Here is a 16585-nt window from a genome sequence, read left to right as displayed (position 1 = left end):
TTAATTATAATGTTGTTTATTGGTCCAGTGGTGAGGATTTTTGTTTTCTTTACATTGAGATACAATCCATACCAAACACTGTGCTCTTTGATCTTCATCAGTAAGTATTTTAAGTTTCACTTTCAGCAAGCAAGGTTGTATCATCTGTGTAATTGCAGGTTGTTAGAGTCTTTCTCCAATTTTGATGCCACATTTTTCTTCACATAACTCAACATACAGGTTGAATAAGTATGGTGAAAGAATACAACCCTATCACACACCTGTCTTAATTTTAAACCATTCGTGTTCCCATGTTCTGTTTGAACAACTGCCTCTTGGTTCATGTACAGATTCCTCATGAGCCACAATTAAGTGTTCCAAATACTCATACTTCGCAATGTTGTCTGTAGCTTTTCATGATCCACACAATCGAAAGCCTTTGCATAGTCAATAAAGCACAGATAAGCATCTTTTCTGTATTCTCTGCTTTCAGCCAAGATCTATCAGACATCAGCAATGATATCCCTCGTTCCATGGCCTCTTCTGAATCTGGCTTGATCCTCTGGAAGTTCTCTGTCAATGTATGCTTTTAGCCGTTTCTGTATTACCTTTAGCAAAACTTTACTCGCATGAGATATCAAAGAGATTGTCCAATGATTTCCGCATTCCATTGGGTCACCTCTTTTTGGAATGGGCCCAAATACGGATCTTTTCCATTCAGTCGCTAGATAGCTGTCTTCCAAATTTCTTGGCAGAGATGAGTGAGTGCCTCCTGTGTCACCTCACTTTCTTGAAAGATTTCAATTTTCAATCCATCAATTCCTGGTGCCTTGTTCTTTGCCAATTCCTTCAATGCACCTAGGACTTCCTCCTTCAATATCATTGGCTCTTGATCATATACTACCTCTTGAAATGGCTGAACATTAACCATTTCCTTTTGATACAGTGACTCTGTGAATTCCTTCTCTCTTCTTTTGATGCTTTCTGCATCATTCAATAATTTGTGCAGTGAATCCTTCAATAACAAAAGTTGGGGCTTGATTTTTTTTCTTCAGTGCCCCCAGCTTGAGAAATGGTGAGCATGTTTTTCCCTTTTGGTTTTCTGACTCCAGATCTTTGCATATTTTATTGTAATATTTGGCTTTATGTTCTCCAGCTGATCTTTGAAATGTTCTATTCAGCTCTTGGACCTCCTCATTTCTTCCATTTGCTTTAGCATCTCTACGCTGGAGAGCAAGTTTCAGTGTCTCTTCTGACATCCATTTTGACCTTTCCTTCTTTCTTGTCTTCTTAATGACTTTTTGCTGTCTTCCTATATGATGTTCTTGATGTCATCCCACAACTCTTCTGGTCTTTGGTCCTTAGTGTTTAATGTATCAACTCTGTTCTTCAGATGATCTCTAAATACAGGTGGGATATATTCAAGGTCATATTTTGGCTCTTGTGGACTTGTTTTCATTTTCTTTAGCTTGAGTTTGAATTTGCATATGAGCAATTGATGGTCTGTTCCACAGTCTGCCCCTGGCCTTGTGTTGACTAATGATATGGAGCTTTTCCATTGTCTTTCTCCACAGATGTAGTCAGTTTGATTTCTATGTATTCTATCTGGTAAGGCCCATCTGTATAGTCATCTCTTATGCTGTCTAAAGAAGGTATTTGAAATGAACAAATCATTAATTTTGTAGAATTCTATCATGCGATCTCCAGCATCATTTCTATCACCAAGGCCATATTTTCCAACTACTGATCCTTCCTCTTTGTTCCCAACCTTTGCATTCCAATCACCAGCAATGATCAGTACATCTTGATTGCATGTTTGATCAATTTCAGATTGAAAAAGTTGGTAGAATTCTATTTCGTCCTCACTGGCTTTAGTGGTTGGTGCATAAATTTGAATAATAGTGGTATTAACTGTTAAATGTACTTCTGGGCCTGAGCTCAGCAGACCCATACAGAATCATTTATAGTAACAAAAATTTGGAAACAAATGTTCCAGAGTTAACAACCACAGATGGCTTGAGGGCTCAGTTCTGCCACTGTGTGGATGAACTCATGTCATTCCCACAGCAACCCCATAATGAAGTCAGTAGTATTACTCTGGTTTATATGTGAAAGAACTGGAGCACAGCGCGCTCAAGTCACCTGCCTAAAGTTGTGGTGTTAACACATGCTTACACTGGATTCAAGTGTTTTTGCCCCTGGCCACAGGTCTCTGGGTGGCACAAGTGGTTTGATCTCAGCTATGGGTCCTGGTGTGGCGCTGTGGGTTAATGCGCCAGACTGCAAAGCCATGTGAACTGCAAGGTTGGCAGCTCAAGCTCACCAGCTGCTCCAAGGAAACCCTATACAGGGTTGCTATGGGTCGGAACCAACTCGACAGCACTTTACAACAACAACTTACCTAAAGTTTGACAGCTCAGAAATACCCAGCAGAACCAAGGAAGAAATGCCTGGTGATCTGCTTTTAAAAGGTCCCTGCCTTGGAAATGTTTCTCTGTGACACATGGAGTTGCCATGAGTCAGAATTGATTTGTTGGCCACAGGTTTGGTGGTGGGTTTTTTTTTTTGGTGCACACTCTTCCTGCGTGGATGGCATGTTTGTTTGATGTCCATCTGGAAGGGTGATTGTGGGTGAGGACTATGTCTGTGTCCTTCTCTGGTCCAGGGGTTCTACTGGGTAACAAGAATCGGGGTAGGCTTCTGCTGGGGGACCAAGACTAATGGCTTCCTCTCTTTCACCCCCTAGAACTTCACCTACCTCTGTGCACCAGTGCCCTCAGTTCCGGGCTAGGGACTGTCCCGCCACCACCATGATCTGGAAGAAACTGGGCTCCGGCAACTTCTCCAGCTGCCCCAATGGCTCCCGCCAGTGGATATGGGACGTGTTTAAAGAATGTGCACAGGACAGCTGGGATGAGGCCAGCGTAGGCCTGGGCTTGATCTCCATTTTCTGCTTTGCTGGTTCCACCTTCCCGTGAGTAGCACCAGGATGGCGGGACCAGGGCTAGAGGTGACGATCAGGCGATGGCCCCACATACTGCACAGAGGAGCGACTTCTTGGGCCTCTCTAAAATCAAGGATGTGCGTTCTCCTCCAACGCACCTAGGGGTCACCTGCATTGAACCCACCCTGGGCCAGGTCTTGTGCTGGGCCCCACACCTACAGAGGCAACAACAGTAACTCTCACGACTGTTTACTGAATGCGTGCTCCTACTAGGCCCGGTGCTAAGCTCTTGACATGTTTAGACTTTGTTTAGTCCTCATAACAACACTTGGTTCTGTTGTGCCTTAGGTCACTATGAGTCAGTACTGACTCAGTGGCACCTAACAACACCACCACTTTGAGGCAGCAACTATTATTATCCCTGTTTTGTAGATGAGGAAACGGAACCCCGAGAGTGTAAATAACTTGGTCTAGGTTGCACAGCTCATAAGGGTTGGGGTGAAAGGGGCTGGGATGTGTCAAACATGGTGTCTGTTCTTGAGGCTTTGGCAGTCTGGTGGTAGAGACAGTGAATACAAAATAGTGGTCATTGCTGCAGTTGGGGACCCAGGACACAATGAGCAACAGTGCTTCAGGCAGTGAACCCTGTGGCCCTGTACTCAGTGTGACCTGGGCAGGTTACTTGGTGTCTCAGTTTCCGTGTCTGTAAAATTGCTCCTTACCCCAGTACTGTGAGAATGGCATGAGGGAGTACATGTAAGCTCCCAGCTCGGGGCCTCTACACAATACATGCACAGTCCAGAAAGCTGTTGGAGACGAGATTGGTGCCTCATTACATGCACTAGGAGTGCAGAAGAGGGGCACCTAACTCAATCTTACGGGCATGGGCAGGGATTTCATTCAGAGAAAGGATCCCCAGAGGTGCCATCATTTAAGCTGAGACTTATTAGATACACAAGAATTAGAGAGGTGAGAACAAGGTATGGGGGAGGGGAGAACATTCCAGGCTGAAGGAACAGCAGCTGCAAAGGCCTGCAGGTGCAAGAGAGATGGGTGATGAGAATTGAAGATGCTTGGACTCCATTGGTCCAATGGCAAATGTGAGCATCAGTCTCTGTGACCCTGAGACCAGAACTAGATGGTGCCTGGCTACCTCTACCGACTGCTCTGAAAGGGATCACATTAGACGGGCCTGGATAGAGTGGCCCACAATGTGAACAAATCCCCAAATTATTTAAAAAAAAAAAAAAATGATGGGTAAGACTGAGGAATTTGCACTGATCGCTTAAGACAGGCAGCGTCCCTTAAACAATAAATAAGGGGGAATCTGATGCAGACCATGCAGACCCGGTCAGGAGGTCAAGACCCTGTGGGCCTAAGCGTTGTTGACCGTCCAAACCATAGGCTCTGAGAATCAGACTTTAGCCACCTAGTAGACATAGCAAACTGTCCCTCATCTGATTATTCAGTAATGTTTGTCAGTAATCTCATGCATGAGCCCTGGATATCCACAGACAAATGTAAAAACCTTCCCTAAAAGCCGAGACTGTAAATTCCAAAAAGGCAAATTCCCCATCCTACCCCCCCTGAAAAAAAGCTAAAGAGGATAGAGAGAAACACTGTTAAACTGATGATATATGGAGGTGATAATAATCAATGTAATGAAACAAGCTATATGAATGGTTGAATGTGAAGCTGATGATGTGCCCTGTAAACTTTCACTCAATCCAAAATAAAAACATTTAATAAAAAAAAAAATAATAATAATAATAAAAAGACTGGGGTTACTGGTTGGAAAGAGACTGGAGGAACCTGAAACTTCAGGATGCCGAGGGCTATAAAGGATGAAAGAGAAAATGCTGGCAGAGCTGGGACAGTCCCTGGAGGAATGGATGCTTCCAGATGGTGCAGAGGAGGTGTTTGGGCTGAAGGAGGAGGGGGTGGGATGCTGCAGAGGAAGCGCTGAGAGCCAGGAGGGGAAGTAACATGGCTTGCCAGGTGGGGTGGAGAGGTAAGGAGGCTGTGGGTCCTCACTGAGGAGCAGCTGTAAGCCCTGAAAGATCCCTGGGAGGGAGAGCGTGAATATCTGAGGGGAAAGAGGTGGGTGGACTGGAGACTAGCTCCTGGGCCTAATTAGGAGGTGGAGATGGAAGGATCCACTGTTGGTAGAAGAGGGCCAGATGCTTTCTTCACATCTGGGTGATGGGTGTGATGGAATATCATTTAGTTCCTTCCTTGAACACACACACAGATGCTTACCCGGAAAGTGAAACAGTAAATGGCACGATGTGTTGTGAGCAGGGTGAGACTCGAGCCTGAGGACTTGCCCCAGGGTCCTGCTGAGCAGTGTGGCACCAGTGAGTGATCACTGGAGCTGAGCTGCCTTCACAGAGTGGGAGGTGAACTTAGGAGTTAATACACATAAAGAGCTCAGAACACGGCGTGCCACCATCTGCACTGGGCTCACGTGGAGTTTGGGCCAGCCTTGTATCCGCACCTGGTCAAAGATCCAAAGACAAGGCCTCAACACCAAGGACCTTTGGGGCAAACAACCAAAGGTACAGAAGTCCCCGACGTGCCTGCAGAGAGTTCAGGAGCCTCAGCCGCCCTTCTCCAGTGGCTGCTGAAGATAATCAGACTGTGGTTTGGCCTATCTTCTCATCAACCATTCTTGGCGATAGGGCAGTGACCAGGCCTTGGGTCTGCCGCTGCCATGGCCTTTGCCACCATCCTTCTTTCCTCCCCTCTGAAGTGGTTCCCAGGCCCAGGCATGAATGTCAGGACCTTTAAGCCCTCCAGCCCCTCACTGGGAGCCCCCCAACGTGCTGTGCAGGAGAAGCTGAGTAACGCTGTGGCTTTTGAGGGCAAGGCGCATCTCCTTACAGTGCCCAGGTTGTGAGGGATTCCTCCGGTAACACCCTCCAATGGACAGAGAGAGGCCTGGAAGGATGGGCTCCCAGCCACCATCACCTACTGCCATCTGCTCCTCTGTTCTGTTCTGCAAACTTCTGGGAGCATGTTCACCCAAGCCCCCCACTCACATTCCCAAATTGGCGCACTCAGTGTGGTATCTCTCTCTTCCATAGCCAGTACATCAAGGCCTGCAAAGCAGGCAACATGGACCAGGCCCTGTCGCTGTGGTTCCTGCTGGGCTGGTTGGGTGGAGACTCCTGCAACCTCATCGGCTCCTTCCTCGCAGACCAGTTACCACTGCAGGTGGGTCTAACCCAGGTAGCCATGGCAGGGGGTGAGGGTGACAGCCAGTGTTCAGAACCCTAACCATCTTCTGAGGCACCTGTGCCGTGATGAATACTCTGCCCTGTCTTGCTGTGTGACAGTGGGGCCCATCTACAAAGTGCTCACATTGGCCAAGGTCTCCCCCATTCTCGAGAGGAGGACAGATGCTTCCCCAGGGCATACTCGGAGCCCTTGTCTGTGGTCAGGACCAATGGGTGTTAACTGCTACTGTACAGGCTAAACCAGAGCCATCGCTCACCTCTGTCCCACGGTGTCCTGACCAGTGACAGTGCCCACAAACCCGGGAGCGCTTGCCTTTGATGGCTCTTTGCTTACCTGATCTTTAATCCAATAGGGTAGGCAGTGTGAGTCCCACTTTTCCAAACAGATAGAGACGCTCCAAGTAGTGAAGTGACTTGCCCAGGGTCTCCCCACTGGGAAGTGGGAGACCACTGCTCTAGTCCCAGGGTGTGATGCCCAGGTCCTGGGACTACAGCCAACCCATGGGGTCCCGGCTTCCCTCACAGACCTACACGGCGGTGTATTACGTCCTGGCGGACCTGCTGATGCTGACGCTGTATTTTCACTACAAATACAAGAATCGAACCTTCCTGTGTGAGTCCGGGTGACCCTTGGGGTCGGCTGTGCTGGCGGCAGCTGGGAGGGCTAGGAGCTCAGGCAGAAGCAAGTTATTCTATTGCCTGAAGAGAACTCAGACTTCCTCAGTCCTGTGTAAAAGCCTTATCGGCCAAGATCCAAACCAGTGAACACATGCAGGCTCACCCAGTCATCAAGCACAGCCTCATTAGGGTCTCCTTGGTGCCTGGCCCTGGGCTAGGGGCTGGAGAAAGGAGGAATAGTCACCCAAGCCCCCTCTGCCCTTGGGGGCTCAAGGGAGAGAGACAAGACCAAATTGAGGACTATTCAAGAGTAGCATTTCTGCTTTTAAGAATCTCCCTTCAGACCCCTTTGTCCTCATGCCCTCATTATTTCAGCCTTCTGACCCTAGCTGTTGGGTGCTGACTACTATTATACCCATGCCACAGATGAGAAACTGATGCTCAGAGAGGTTAGGGCACTTGTTCAAGATCACACAGTGCCTGAAGGCCAATTCTAGGACTCAGATCGCACATGTCTGCCACCCATCAGCTAATCTCAGCTGCTTCTCCCCCGCCCCTGCCACCTATCCAGCATCTGCCTCCATCAATGTTGTGCTCTTGCTTGTCGTGGGAACGGCATTTTCCACCCCGCTGCTGAGCAGGCCTGACCCTGCGGCTACCCAGAGGGAGGTCTTCACAGGGCGGAAGCTCCTGTCGATGGAACCAGGCAATAAGGTGGGAAACAGAACATGATGGGAGAGTTAGGGGGGTGGGAGGGCCATAGGGGTATTACATATGGGGTAGGGGGGAATTGCCTCCTGAGGGGCAGCTTGGGAATTTCTCCCTGCACCTCCTACCCCTACCAGACTCTGACCACCCACTTATACCCTCTCAGCCCTTCACCCAGAAGGAAATCATTGGCTTTGTCATTGGCTCTATCTCCAGCGTGCTGTACCTGCTCTCACGGCTACCCCAAATCCGCACCAACGTGAGCCTTGCGCAGGGTTCTGGGTGGGATGGCAGTTCTGGGTGGGAGAAGAGCGGCCTGGCCTCTCAGGCCCTCCAAGTGGAGAGTAGCATAGCACAGGAGTTTTCCTTCAGAAGGTCTTGGTCCACACTCACTGTTGGCTTGGGCAAGCTAATACACTTCTCCAAGCCTCAGTTCCTGCTTCTTGACAGTGGACGTGATAATGTTCGCATCCAGGGGTACATGTGATCTGTGTGTGTCTGGGGGATAGGGTGTCAGGTGAGAGCAGGGGACTGAGCTCAGAGGCTAGAGGGAGGTGAGGAGGTGGGGGGCGCAGGGCTGGAGGAGGATCGCTGGACTGGAGAGCAGGTGTGGGCAACCCCATCTCCCACAGGCCTGGGAGAGGTTGCTGGAGGGTGGACAAGGGTCAGGCCCATGGGGCACTGGGTACCCAGTGGAAGGTCAGCTCAGAGTTTCACAGTGGTGGGGCAGATGGACATGGGGACAGTCACAATCCAGAGGGACAGGGCTGACCCCATGCCTCTCCCTCCTTCCAGTTCCTTCGGAAGTCCACCCAAGGCATCTCCTACTCACTGTTTGCCCTGGTGATGCTGGGGAACACGCTGTATGGCCTGAGTGTGCTGCTCAAAAACCCCGATGTGGGCCAGAGCGAGGGCAGCTACCTGTTACACCACCTGCCCTGGCTTGTGGGCAGCTTAGGTGTACTGCTACTCGACAGCATCGTATCCTTCTGGGGGCTTGGGCTGATGGAGCAGGGGGCAGCCTTCTGTCTGCATCCTGCTTCTTTATTCACTCACTCGTTCATTATGTGCCCGGCATCTGGGGAGCTACCGGGCGGGGTCCAGCAGTGAGCAAGCACAGAGGGCCCTGGCCCTGGCTGTGGGAAACTTATGGCTCAGTGGGAAGGTGAACATGACACGCTATCAGATAACCATTTCATTGCAGAAAAGCTGCAGCAAGAGCAAAGAGCCTGGGGGCTGAACCTGCAGCCTGAAGGAAGAGGAGGAATTAGGTCAGAGCAAAGGAGGAGCTTTTCAGGCGTGGTTTGTGCAAGGGTCCCGAGGAAAGACAGTCCATCTAGGACATAGGAATGAAAGCTGGCCTATGGCAGAAGCGTACATCTGGGTTAGAGTCAGAAAGACCCGACTTCAAACTTAGGAACCCCCCACTTTGCACCCACCTTGTGTGACCCAGGGCACACCGTAGCTTCATCTGCTCAGAGAAGCACCTAGTCACACCAGGAGAGCTTCCAGCGCATGACCCTGCACACAGCACATGCTCAGTACAGGTTGGCTAAGTGGCTGAACAAAAACATTATTTGGAAGAAAGGAAACAGGGCCCTTGTTTGCTGAGTGAGTGCTGGGTGCAATCAGGTGACAAGAGCACTTTGAGCCCTACCAAAAGCCAGTTGCTGTCAATTTGCTTCTGGCTCATCGAGATCCTGTCAGGACAGAGTAGAACTGCCCCATAGGGTTTTCCTAGGCTGTGAGCTGTACTCTCGGGGCCTGGTGCCTCTGTGGTTATAGAGCTCAGTTGGTTGAGCACTCAGTAGGTTAGCAGTTTGAACTCACGTGAGAAAGATGTGGCTGTCTGCTTCTGTAAAGACTTACAGCCTTGGAAACCCTATAGGGCAGATCTTCTCTGACCTAAAAAGTCACTGTGAGTTGGAACCGATTTGACAGCAGTGGGTCTGGGACTCTTTATAGAAGCAGACTATTACATCTTTCTCCCTCGGAGCAGCTGGTAGCAGTCAAGCTGCTAAGCCCAAATGATTCCAGCCACTTGGTGAAAGCCCCAGCTGCCAGAGGCTGGGAGGAAGGCCAGAGCCTGGCTTTCGGGGCTGGGAGGCTGCCTGAAGGAGGAAGCACTCAGAGCTGCATGGAAGATGGGCCGAGAGGCCAAGGGTGGAGGAGTGGGAAAGTCATTCTCAGTGGAGGGGACAACAGAGCAGAAGTTGAAGCTGTTGCTGACTTTTTCCACCTGCCAGGCATGGGGTGTGTGTCTGTGATAAGCAGCCCAGGCTCCCCAGTCTCTGTGGTCTGCCTTGACATCCCCCCCAGATCTCTGTGCAGTTCCTGGTCTACAGGCATGCCACTGCTGCCTCCTCAGAGACAGAGCCCCTCCTCACCGGCTGATGAACCACCAGGTGCCACATCCAGGAAGGGAGTGAGGTGGCTTGAGACAGTGCTGCTGACCTTGGATTGGGCCGCGGAGGAAGCCTACACCTACAATTCCTGCCCCGCTCACTTGGAAACCTCTGAGGAGGACTGACTGCTTCTTCCCAGAAGCAAGATGGCCCGAGACTCAGCACCCCCTTAGAAGTTGCCTGGGGGGAGCCTCCAGCTGGGGTTGTGGCTGGGACCTCAGAAGACTCTACAGTGGCCCCTTAGCTAAGCTACCTCATTCTCCCTGCTCCTTCTCTGGGGGGCAGGCCCAGCTACACCCTGGTGGACCCAGGACTGTCCTGCTGACTCCAGATAGGCAGTAAACGGACCCTCCCTGCCAGGCCTGTCTCTATGCTCCTTCTGTGGGGACAGCAGCAGTGGATAGGGGTGTGGTCCACATCCAAGTCCCAGGCTAATGGGGCAGGATGGGAGAGCCCAGCAGGCAGCCCCGGTCCAGCCACTTGGGGCGTCTCCTTTCTTCAACTGCTTCTCCTGTGCCTGGTGGTGGAGACACAGCAGTAGGAACCACATTCCAACTGGAATAATAGATCCTGGTTCTGCACGTTACCTTCTGGGCCTCAGTTACCTCATCAATGAAATGGGGGTGGCGATGGTACCACTTCATGGGTCCTTCTAAGGATTGAATGTTGCCAGCTGCCGTTGACTCCTGGTGACACCAGGCAGGATGGACCAACATGCTGACTGACCCAGCCCCATCCTGATTGCTGGGGATGGTGCCACAGTCAGTGGCAGGCCCTTCACTGGCTCCTCTTCGCTTTCAGCAGACAAGGTTGTATCTGCATATCGCAGGTTACTAATGAGTCTTCTTCCAGCTTTGGTGCCATGTTCTTCCTCTAATCCAACTGGCTGATTTTCAGAAGTTGCTCACCAGGGCTGTCTTGCAAGTCTGGAAGCTGCTGAAACCTGTTCAGCATCCGAGCAGCACACAAACCACACTGACAGACAGCTGGAGGTGATGCATGAAGTTCATTGACTAGGAATCGAACCCAGGTTTCCTGCACGGAAGGCAAGATTTCTACCACTGATTTCCCTATAGGCTTGCATAAGATGACTTTAATTTCCAAGGCCTCCCTATTCTGGTATCTAGGAAGAGCTCAATAAAGGTGGTGGTTGTTAGAGGCCATTGAATTGGCTCCAACTTAGCGTTCCGATATACAATGAAATGAAACACTGCCTGGTCCTATGCCAACCTCACAATGGTTGCCACGTTTGAACCCATTGTTGCAGTCATGGTGTCAGTCCATCTCATTGAGGGTCTTCCTCTTTTTTGCCAGCTCACCACTTTACCAAGCATGATGTCCATCTGCAGGGACTGGTCCCTCCTGATAATATGTCTGAAGTATGAGAGATGAAGTCTCACCATCCTTGGCTTTTAAGGAGCGTTCTAGCTGGACTTCTTCCAACACAGATTAGTTTGTTCTGAAAGTCCATGGTACTTTTAGTATTCTTCTCCAACACCATAACTCAAATACATCAACTCTTCTATAGTCTTCCTTGTTCGTTGTCCAACTTTCACATGCATAAAAGCCTATTGAAAATACCATGGATTGGGTCAGGCACACTTTAGTCCTCACACTAACACTTCTGCTCTTCAACATTTTAACTCCATATCTTGCTCATCAGATTTGCCTGATGCAATAATAGGTCATTGGATTTCTTGACATCTGTTTCCATGAGTGATGATAGTGGATCCAAGAAAAATGAAGTCTTGGACACCTTGTGTCTTTTCTCCCTGTATCATGGTCATTTACTGTTTCAGTGGTGAGAAGTTTTGTTTTCTTTACATTGAGGTGCAACCCATACTGAAGGCTGTTTTCTTTGATCTTCACCTGTATTTTAAGTCTTCTTCACTTTCAGCAAGCAAGGTTGTAATCATCTGCATATCACAGGTTGCTGATGAATCTTCCTTCAGTTTTTGTGCCACGTTCTTGACATAATCAGACTTCCTGGATTATTTGCTCAGCATACAGACTGAATAAGTATGGTGAAAGAATACAACCCTGGGGCACACCTTTCCTAATTTGAAACCAGTGTCCCCTTGTTCTGTTTGACTGACTGCCTCTTTGTTTATGTACATGTTCCTCATGAGCCCAATTAATGTTGTGGAATCCCCATTCTTCGTGATGTTCGCCATAGCTTGTCATGGCCCACACAGTTGAAAGCGTTTGCAGTCACTAAAGCACAGGTAAACATCTTCCGGGTGTTCTCTGCTTTCAGCCAAGATCCATCTGATGTCAGTACTGATATCCCTGCGCCCTTTTTTGACTTCTACCACTTGTCTGTCAGCTGGTCGCACTGTGGTGGCTTGCGTGTTACTGTGATGTTGGAAGCTATGCCACCAGTATTTTGAATGCCAGCAGGGTCATCTCTGGTGGACAGGTTTCAGCTGACCTTCCAGACTAAGACTTGGAAGAAAGAGAGGTGGACTGCTTCCAAATGTTTAGCCACTGAAACCCTATGAATAGCAGTGGAACACTGTCAGCACAGAATATTGAATATTGACACGTGATGAGTAGCACCAGAATACTATCAGATACAGAGCTGGAAGATAAGCCCCTCAGGATGGAAGGCACTCAGAATACGACTGGGGAAGAAGAGCTGATTCCTCAAAGTAGAGTTGACTGTGATGACAGTCCTAAAGTTTTTAGGACCTTCATTTGCTAACGGGGGCATGACTCAAAATGAGGAGAGACAGCTGCAAACATCCATTAGTAATTGAAACATGGAGTCCAGGAAAATTGGAAGTTGTCAAAAATGAAATAGAACACATAAACATCGATATCCTATGCAGGAGTGAGCCGAAGTGGACTGGTATTGGCCATTTTGAATCTGACAACCACATGGTTTACTATATCAGGAATGACAAATTGATGAGGAATGGTGTCATATTCATCATCAAAAAGAATATTTCAAGATCCATCTTGAAGTGTGTGTGATAGGATAATATCCATACACATACAAGTTAATACCACTGTTATCAAATTTGTTTACCAACCACTAAAGCCAGTGATGATGAAATTGAAGAGGAACACCCGTTTCCTCATTCTGAAATTGATCAGATATGGTAATAAAGATATGTTAATAATGACTGATGATTGGAATGCAAAGGTTGGAAACAAAGAAAAAGGATCACTAATTGGAGAACATGGTCTTGTTGATAGAAATAATGCTGGAGATCACATGATAGACTTTTTCAAGACCAATTACTTACTCATTGCAAATAGCTTTTTAAAATAACAAAAGATGATTACACATATGGACCTCACCAGATGGAATACACAGAAATTAAATTGACTACATCTATGCAAAACGATGGTAGAAAAACTCCATCTCATCAGCCAAAACAAGGCCAGGGGCAGACTGTGGAGCAGACCATCAATTGCTCATTTGCAAGTTCAGGCTGAAGCTGAAGCAAATGAAAACAAGTCCATGAGAGTCAAACTATGACCTTGAACATACCCCACCTGGATTTAAAGCTCACCTCAAGAACAGATTTGGTGCATTAAACACTCATGATTGAAAACCAGAAGAAATGTGGATTGACATCCAAAACATCACACTGGAAAAAAGCAACAGTTCACTAAGATGACAAGGAAGAAAGAAAAGACCAAAATGGATGTCAGAAGAGACTCTGATACAGGATCTCTGGTGTAGAGATGCTAAAGCAAATGGAAGAAATGAGGAGGCGAAAGAGCTGAAAAGAAGACTTCAAAGGGCAGCTCAAGAAAACAAAGTCAAATATTATAATGAAATGTGCAAAGATCTGGAATTAGAAAACCAAAAGAAACGAACACACTCAATATTTCTCAGGCTGAAAGAACTGAGGGAAAAATTAAAACTTTGACTTGTAATACTGAAGGATTCTTTGGGCAAAATATTGAATGATGCAGAAAGCATCAAAAGACAATAGAAGGAATAGAGAGTCACTGCACCAAAAACAAATGGTCTATGTTCAACCATTTTAAGAGGAAGCATATGATCAAGTCATTGGTATTGAAGAAAGCAGTCCAGGGTGCATTGGGGATTGATGGACTACAAACTGAAAAAATTTCAACAAACTTACGTAATACTGGAGGCACTCAGTCATCTATGCCAAGAAATTGGGAAGACAACTTCTTGGCCAAACTTACTGGGAGAGATTCAGATTTGTGCCCATTCCAAAGATAGGAAACCCAACAAAACACAGAAATCATTGGACAATGTCAGTATCACATGGAAATTTGTGTTGGAAGAAGTGCAGCCAGAGTGCTCCTTGGAGGCCAGGATGGTCAAACTTCATCTCTTATACTTCAGACATACTGATAGGAGGGACCAGTCACTGGACAAGGATATCATGTTTGGTAAGGTGGAGGGTCAGAGAAAAAGAGGAAGACCCCAGCGAGATGGATTGGCAAAGTGGCAGCATCAGTGGGCTCAAGCGGGGCAACGATAGTGAAGTTGGCCCAGGATGATCAGGCAGTGTTTCGTTCTGCTGTGCATAAGGTCTCTATGAGTCGGTACTGACTCAATGGCACCTAACAACAACAACAACAACAACAAAGATAATTTATTAAATGGCTGCAACAGTACATTGACAGGGAACTGCCAGAAATTCAAGCTGGATTCAGATGAGGATGCGGAATGAGGGATGTCATTGATGATGTCAGATGGATTTTGGCTGAAAGCAGAGAACACCAGATGTTTACCTGTATTTTATTGACTATGCAAAGAGGCTTTTGACTGTGTGGATCATGACAAGCTCTGGACATAGAATGAATTTTCCAGGACACTTCATTGTGCTCCTGAGGAACCTGCATGTAGATGAAGAGGCAGTTGTTGGAAAAGAACAAGAGATCACTGAATGACTTTAAATCAGGAAAGGCACACACCAGAGTAGTATTCTTTCACCATACTTATTTACTCTATATGATGATCAAATAATCTGAGTAGATGGATTATATGAAGAAGAATGTGGCATCAGGATTTGGAGAAAGACTTAACAACTCGCAATCCGCAGATGACACAACCTTGCTTGCTGAAAGTGAAGAGAACTTAAAATACTTACTGATGAAGATCACAGACCACAGAAAACAAAAATCTTCACTATGGGCCCAATAAATAACATCATTAAAAATGGAACTGATTGAAGTTGTTAAAGAAATAAAAACAGGCAGAAACAAACAAACAAAAAGTATACCAACTATTAAGACAAAAGAGGGCCAGGATAATGGAACTATATTAGAGAAAAAGAAGAACATAAAAAATGAAATAAAACACTTAGAAAAATCAGGGAGAGGGGAGACGAACAGAGAAAGAGTAGAGAGGAGGAAAGAAAAATCTAAGGGAAAAAAGAGGGGAAATGAGACATCTAGACAGGGAAAAAAAAAGCTGAGATAAGGATAAACTTCAAGGGAATGGAGAGGAGGAGGAGGGGAAAGACAAAAATAATGAACCAACAAAAGAGGAAAGCCACTCCAAAGCAAACAGTGCAGTTGTTGGACCCAGAAAGGAGGAAGCTGTGGGGGCTCCAGTAAGCCAAGGAGCTCAGGAGTTGGGTCCCGGAGGGATGTGACAGCAGAGGAGGTCCTGGCCCTAAACAGAATTCCTCTCAACTTAATCCTTCGGTAAGTAGTTCGTAGAAGTCCTTGATGGAGGAGTTGGTTTCTGTTAGGTTCATAGGGCACCTGGGGGCAGGGTGACTGACTAAATGCTGGTCTAGAGTCTGTGGGTTTGAAGGTCCGGAGCAAAGTCTACCTGAATCCAAGCACCTCGGCAGCACAGCTGGTCCTCGCCTCTTACCTGAACTCTCCGAACTCCACACCATGCTCCTGCCCACCTGGCATTGGCTGTCTGGGGTGCAGGGTGGACCGAAGCTGGGCTTTGTCCTCAAGGAGGGAAGGGGGCCCTGGTGCTAAGAGCTGCAGGAATGAGACTCCCATCAGTCAGTGCCTTCGGGATGTGAAGGCTGGGTTTGGTGAGGTTGGAGCCTGGAGGAGTGGGTAAGGAGCTAGGCCGCTGAAGAAGAGCCTGGACAGTCAGCTCACAACCTAGGTGGCAGGGTCAGTCCCAGAGCATGTGCTCTCACATGTTTGTGAGGAGAAAGGCTGCTGAGAGCAGGGAGGGGGCACTTCTGAGATTGAGGGAGGCAGGTAGGGCCCGTCTTCCCTAGCCCTGTCATCCATGGGAAACGTCTCTGGGGTCCCAGTGTGCCACCTGACCTGAAGCTGACAAGGAGCACTTGCTGAGCAGTGCTGAGCACAATCCCCTTTATAGTCACAGTGCCCTTGTTTTTCTACAGATGGGAAGTGAGTCAGTGAAAGTTGTTGGCTCTACAGCAGGTCCCTCAGCGGCTGGGTGGCACATATGGTTGTTGTCAGGTGCCATCGAGTTGGAACCGACTCATAGCGACCCCATGCACAACAGAACGAAACAATGTCCGATCCTGGGCCAACCTCACTACCACTGCCACACTTGAGTCCATCAACGATGCCACCTGGACAGTCCATCTCATTAGGGGTCTTCCTCTTTTTCTCTGACCCTCCATCTTACCCAGCATGACATCCTTCTCCAGTGACTGTTGACAATATGTCCAAAGTACGAGAGACAAAGTTTAGCCATCTTGGCCTCTAAGGAGCACTCTGGCTGCACTTCTTCCAAAACAGATCTATTGGTT

At 48.0% G+C, this 16585-nt stretch overlaps 1 protein-coding gene across 1 annotated transcript; it reads left to right on the top strand.

The window, feature by feature from the left end:
* The first annotated feature begins 2789 nt into the window (after nt 1-2789).
* Nucleotides 2790-9882, top strand: PQLC2 (PQ loop repeat containing 2). The gene is made up of 7 exons (XM_006866404.1): nt 2790-2953; nt 6010-6139; nt 6688-6775; nt 7352-7494; nt 7655-7747; nt 8284-8469; nt 9808-9882. The coding sequence occupies exons 1-7, from the start codon at nt 2790-2792 to the stop codon at nt 9880-9882; spliced, it is 879 nt and encodes a 292-aa protein (XP_006866466.1).
* Nucleotides 9883-16585: the final 6703 nt, after the last annotated feature.

Source organism: Chrysochloris asiatica, unplaced genomic scaffold, assembly GCF_000296735.1.
Source record: "Chrysochloris asiatica unplaced genomic scaffold, ChrAsi1.0 scaffold00090, whole genome shotgun sequence".
NCBI lineage: Eukaryota > Metazoa > Chordata > Mammalia > Afrosoricida > Chrysochloridae > Chrysochloris > Chrysochloris asiatica.
This window is presented reverse-complemented; position numbering and strand designations above follow the sequence as displayed.

Excerpts from the sequence above, each read along its gene's own strand:
- PQLC2 (XM_006866404.1), top strand. The coding sequence starts at position 2,790 with ATGATCTGGAAGAAACTGGGCTCCGGCAACTTCTCCAGCTGCCCCAAT. Across the intron at positions 6,776-7,351 it reads CAAGAATCGAACCTTCCTGT|CATCTGCCTCCATCAATGTT; the intron begins GTGAGTCCGGGT and ends CCACCTATCCAG. Across the intron at positions 8,470-9,807 it reads TACTGCTACTCGACAGCATC|ATCTCTGTGCAGTTCCTGGT; the intron begins GTATCCTTCTGG and ends CATCCCCCCCAG.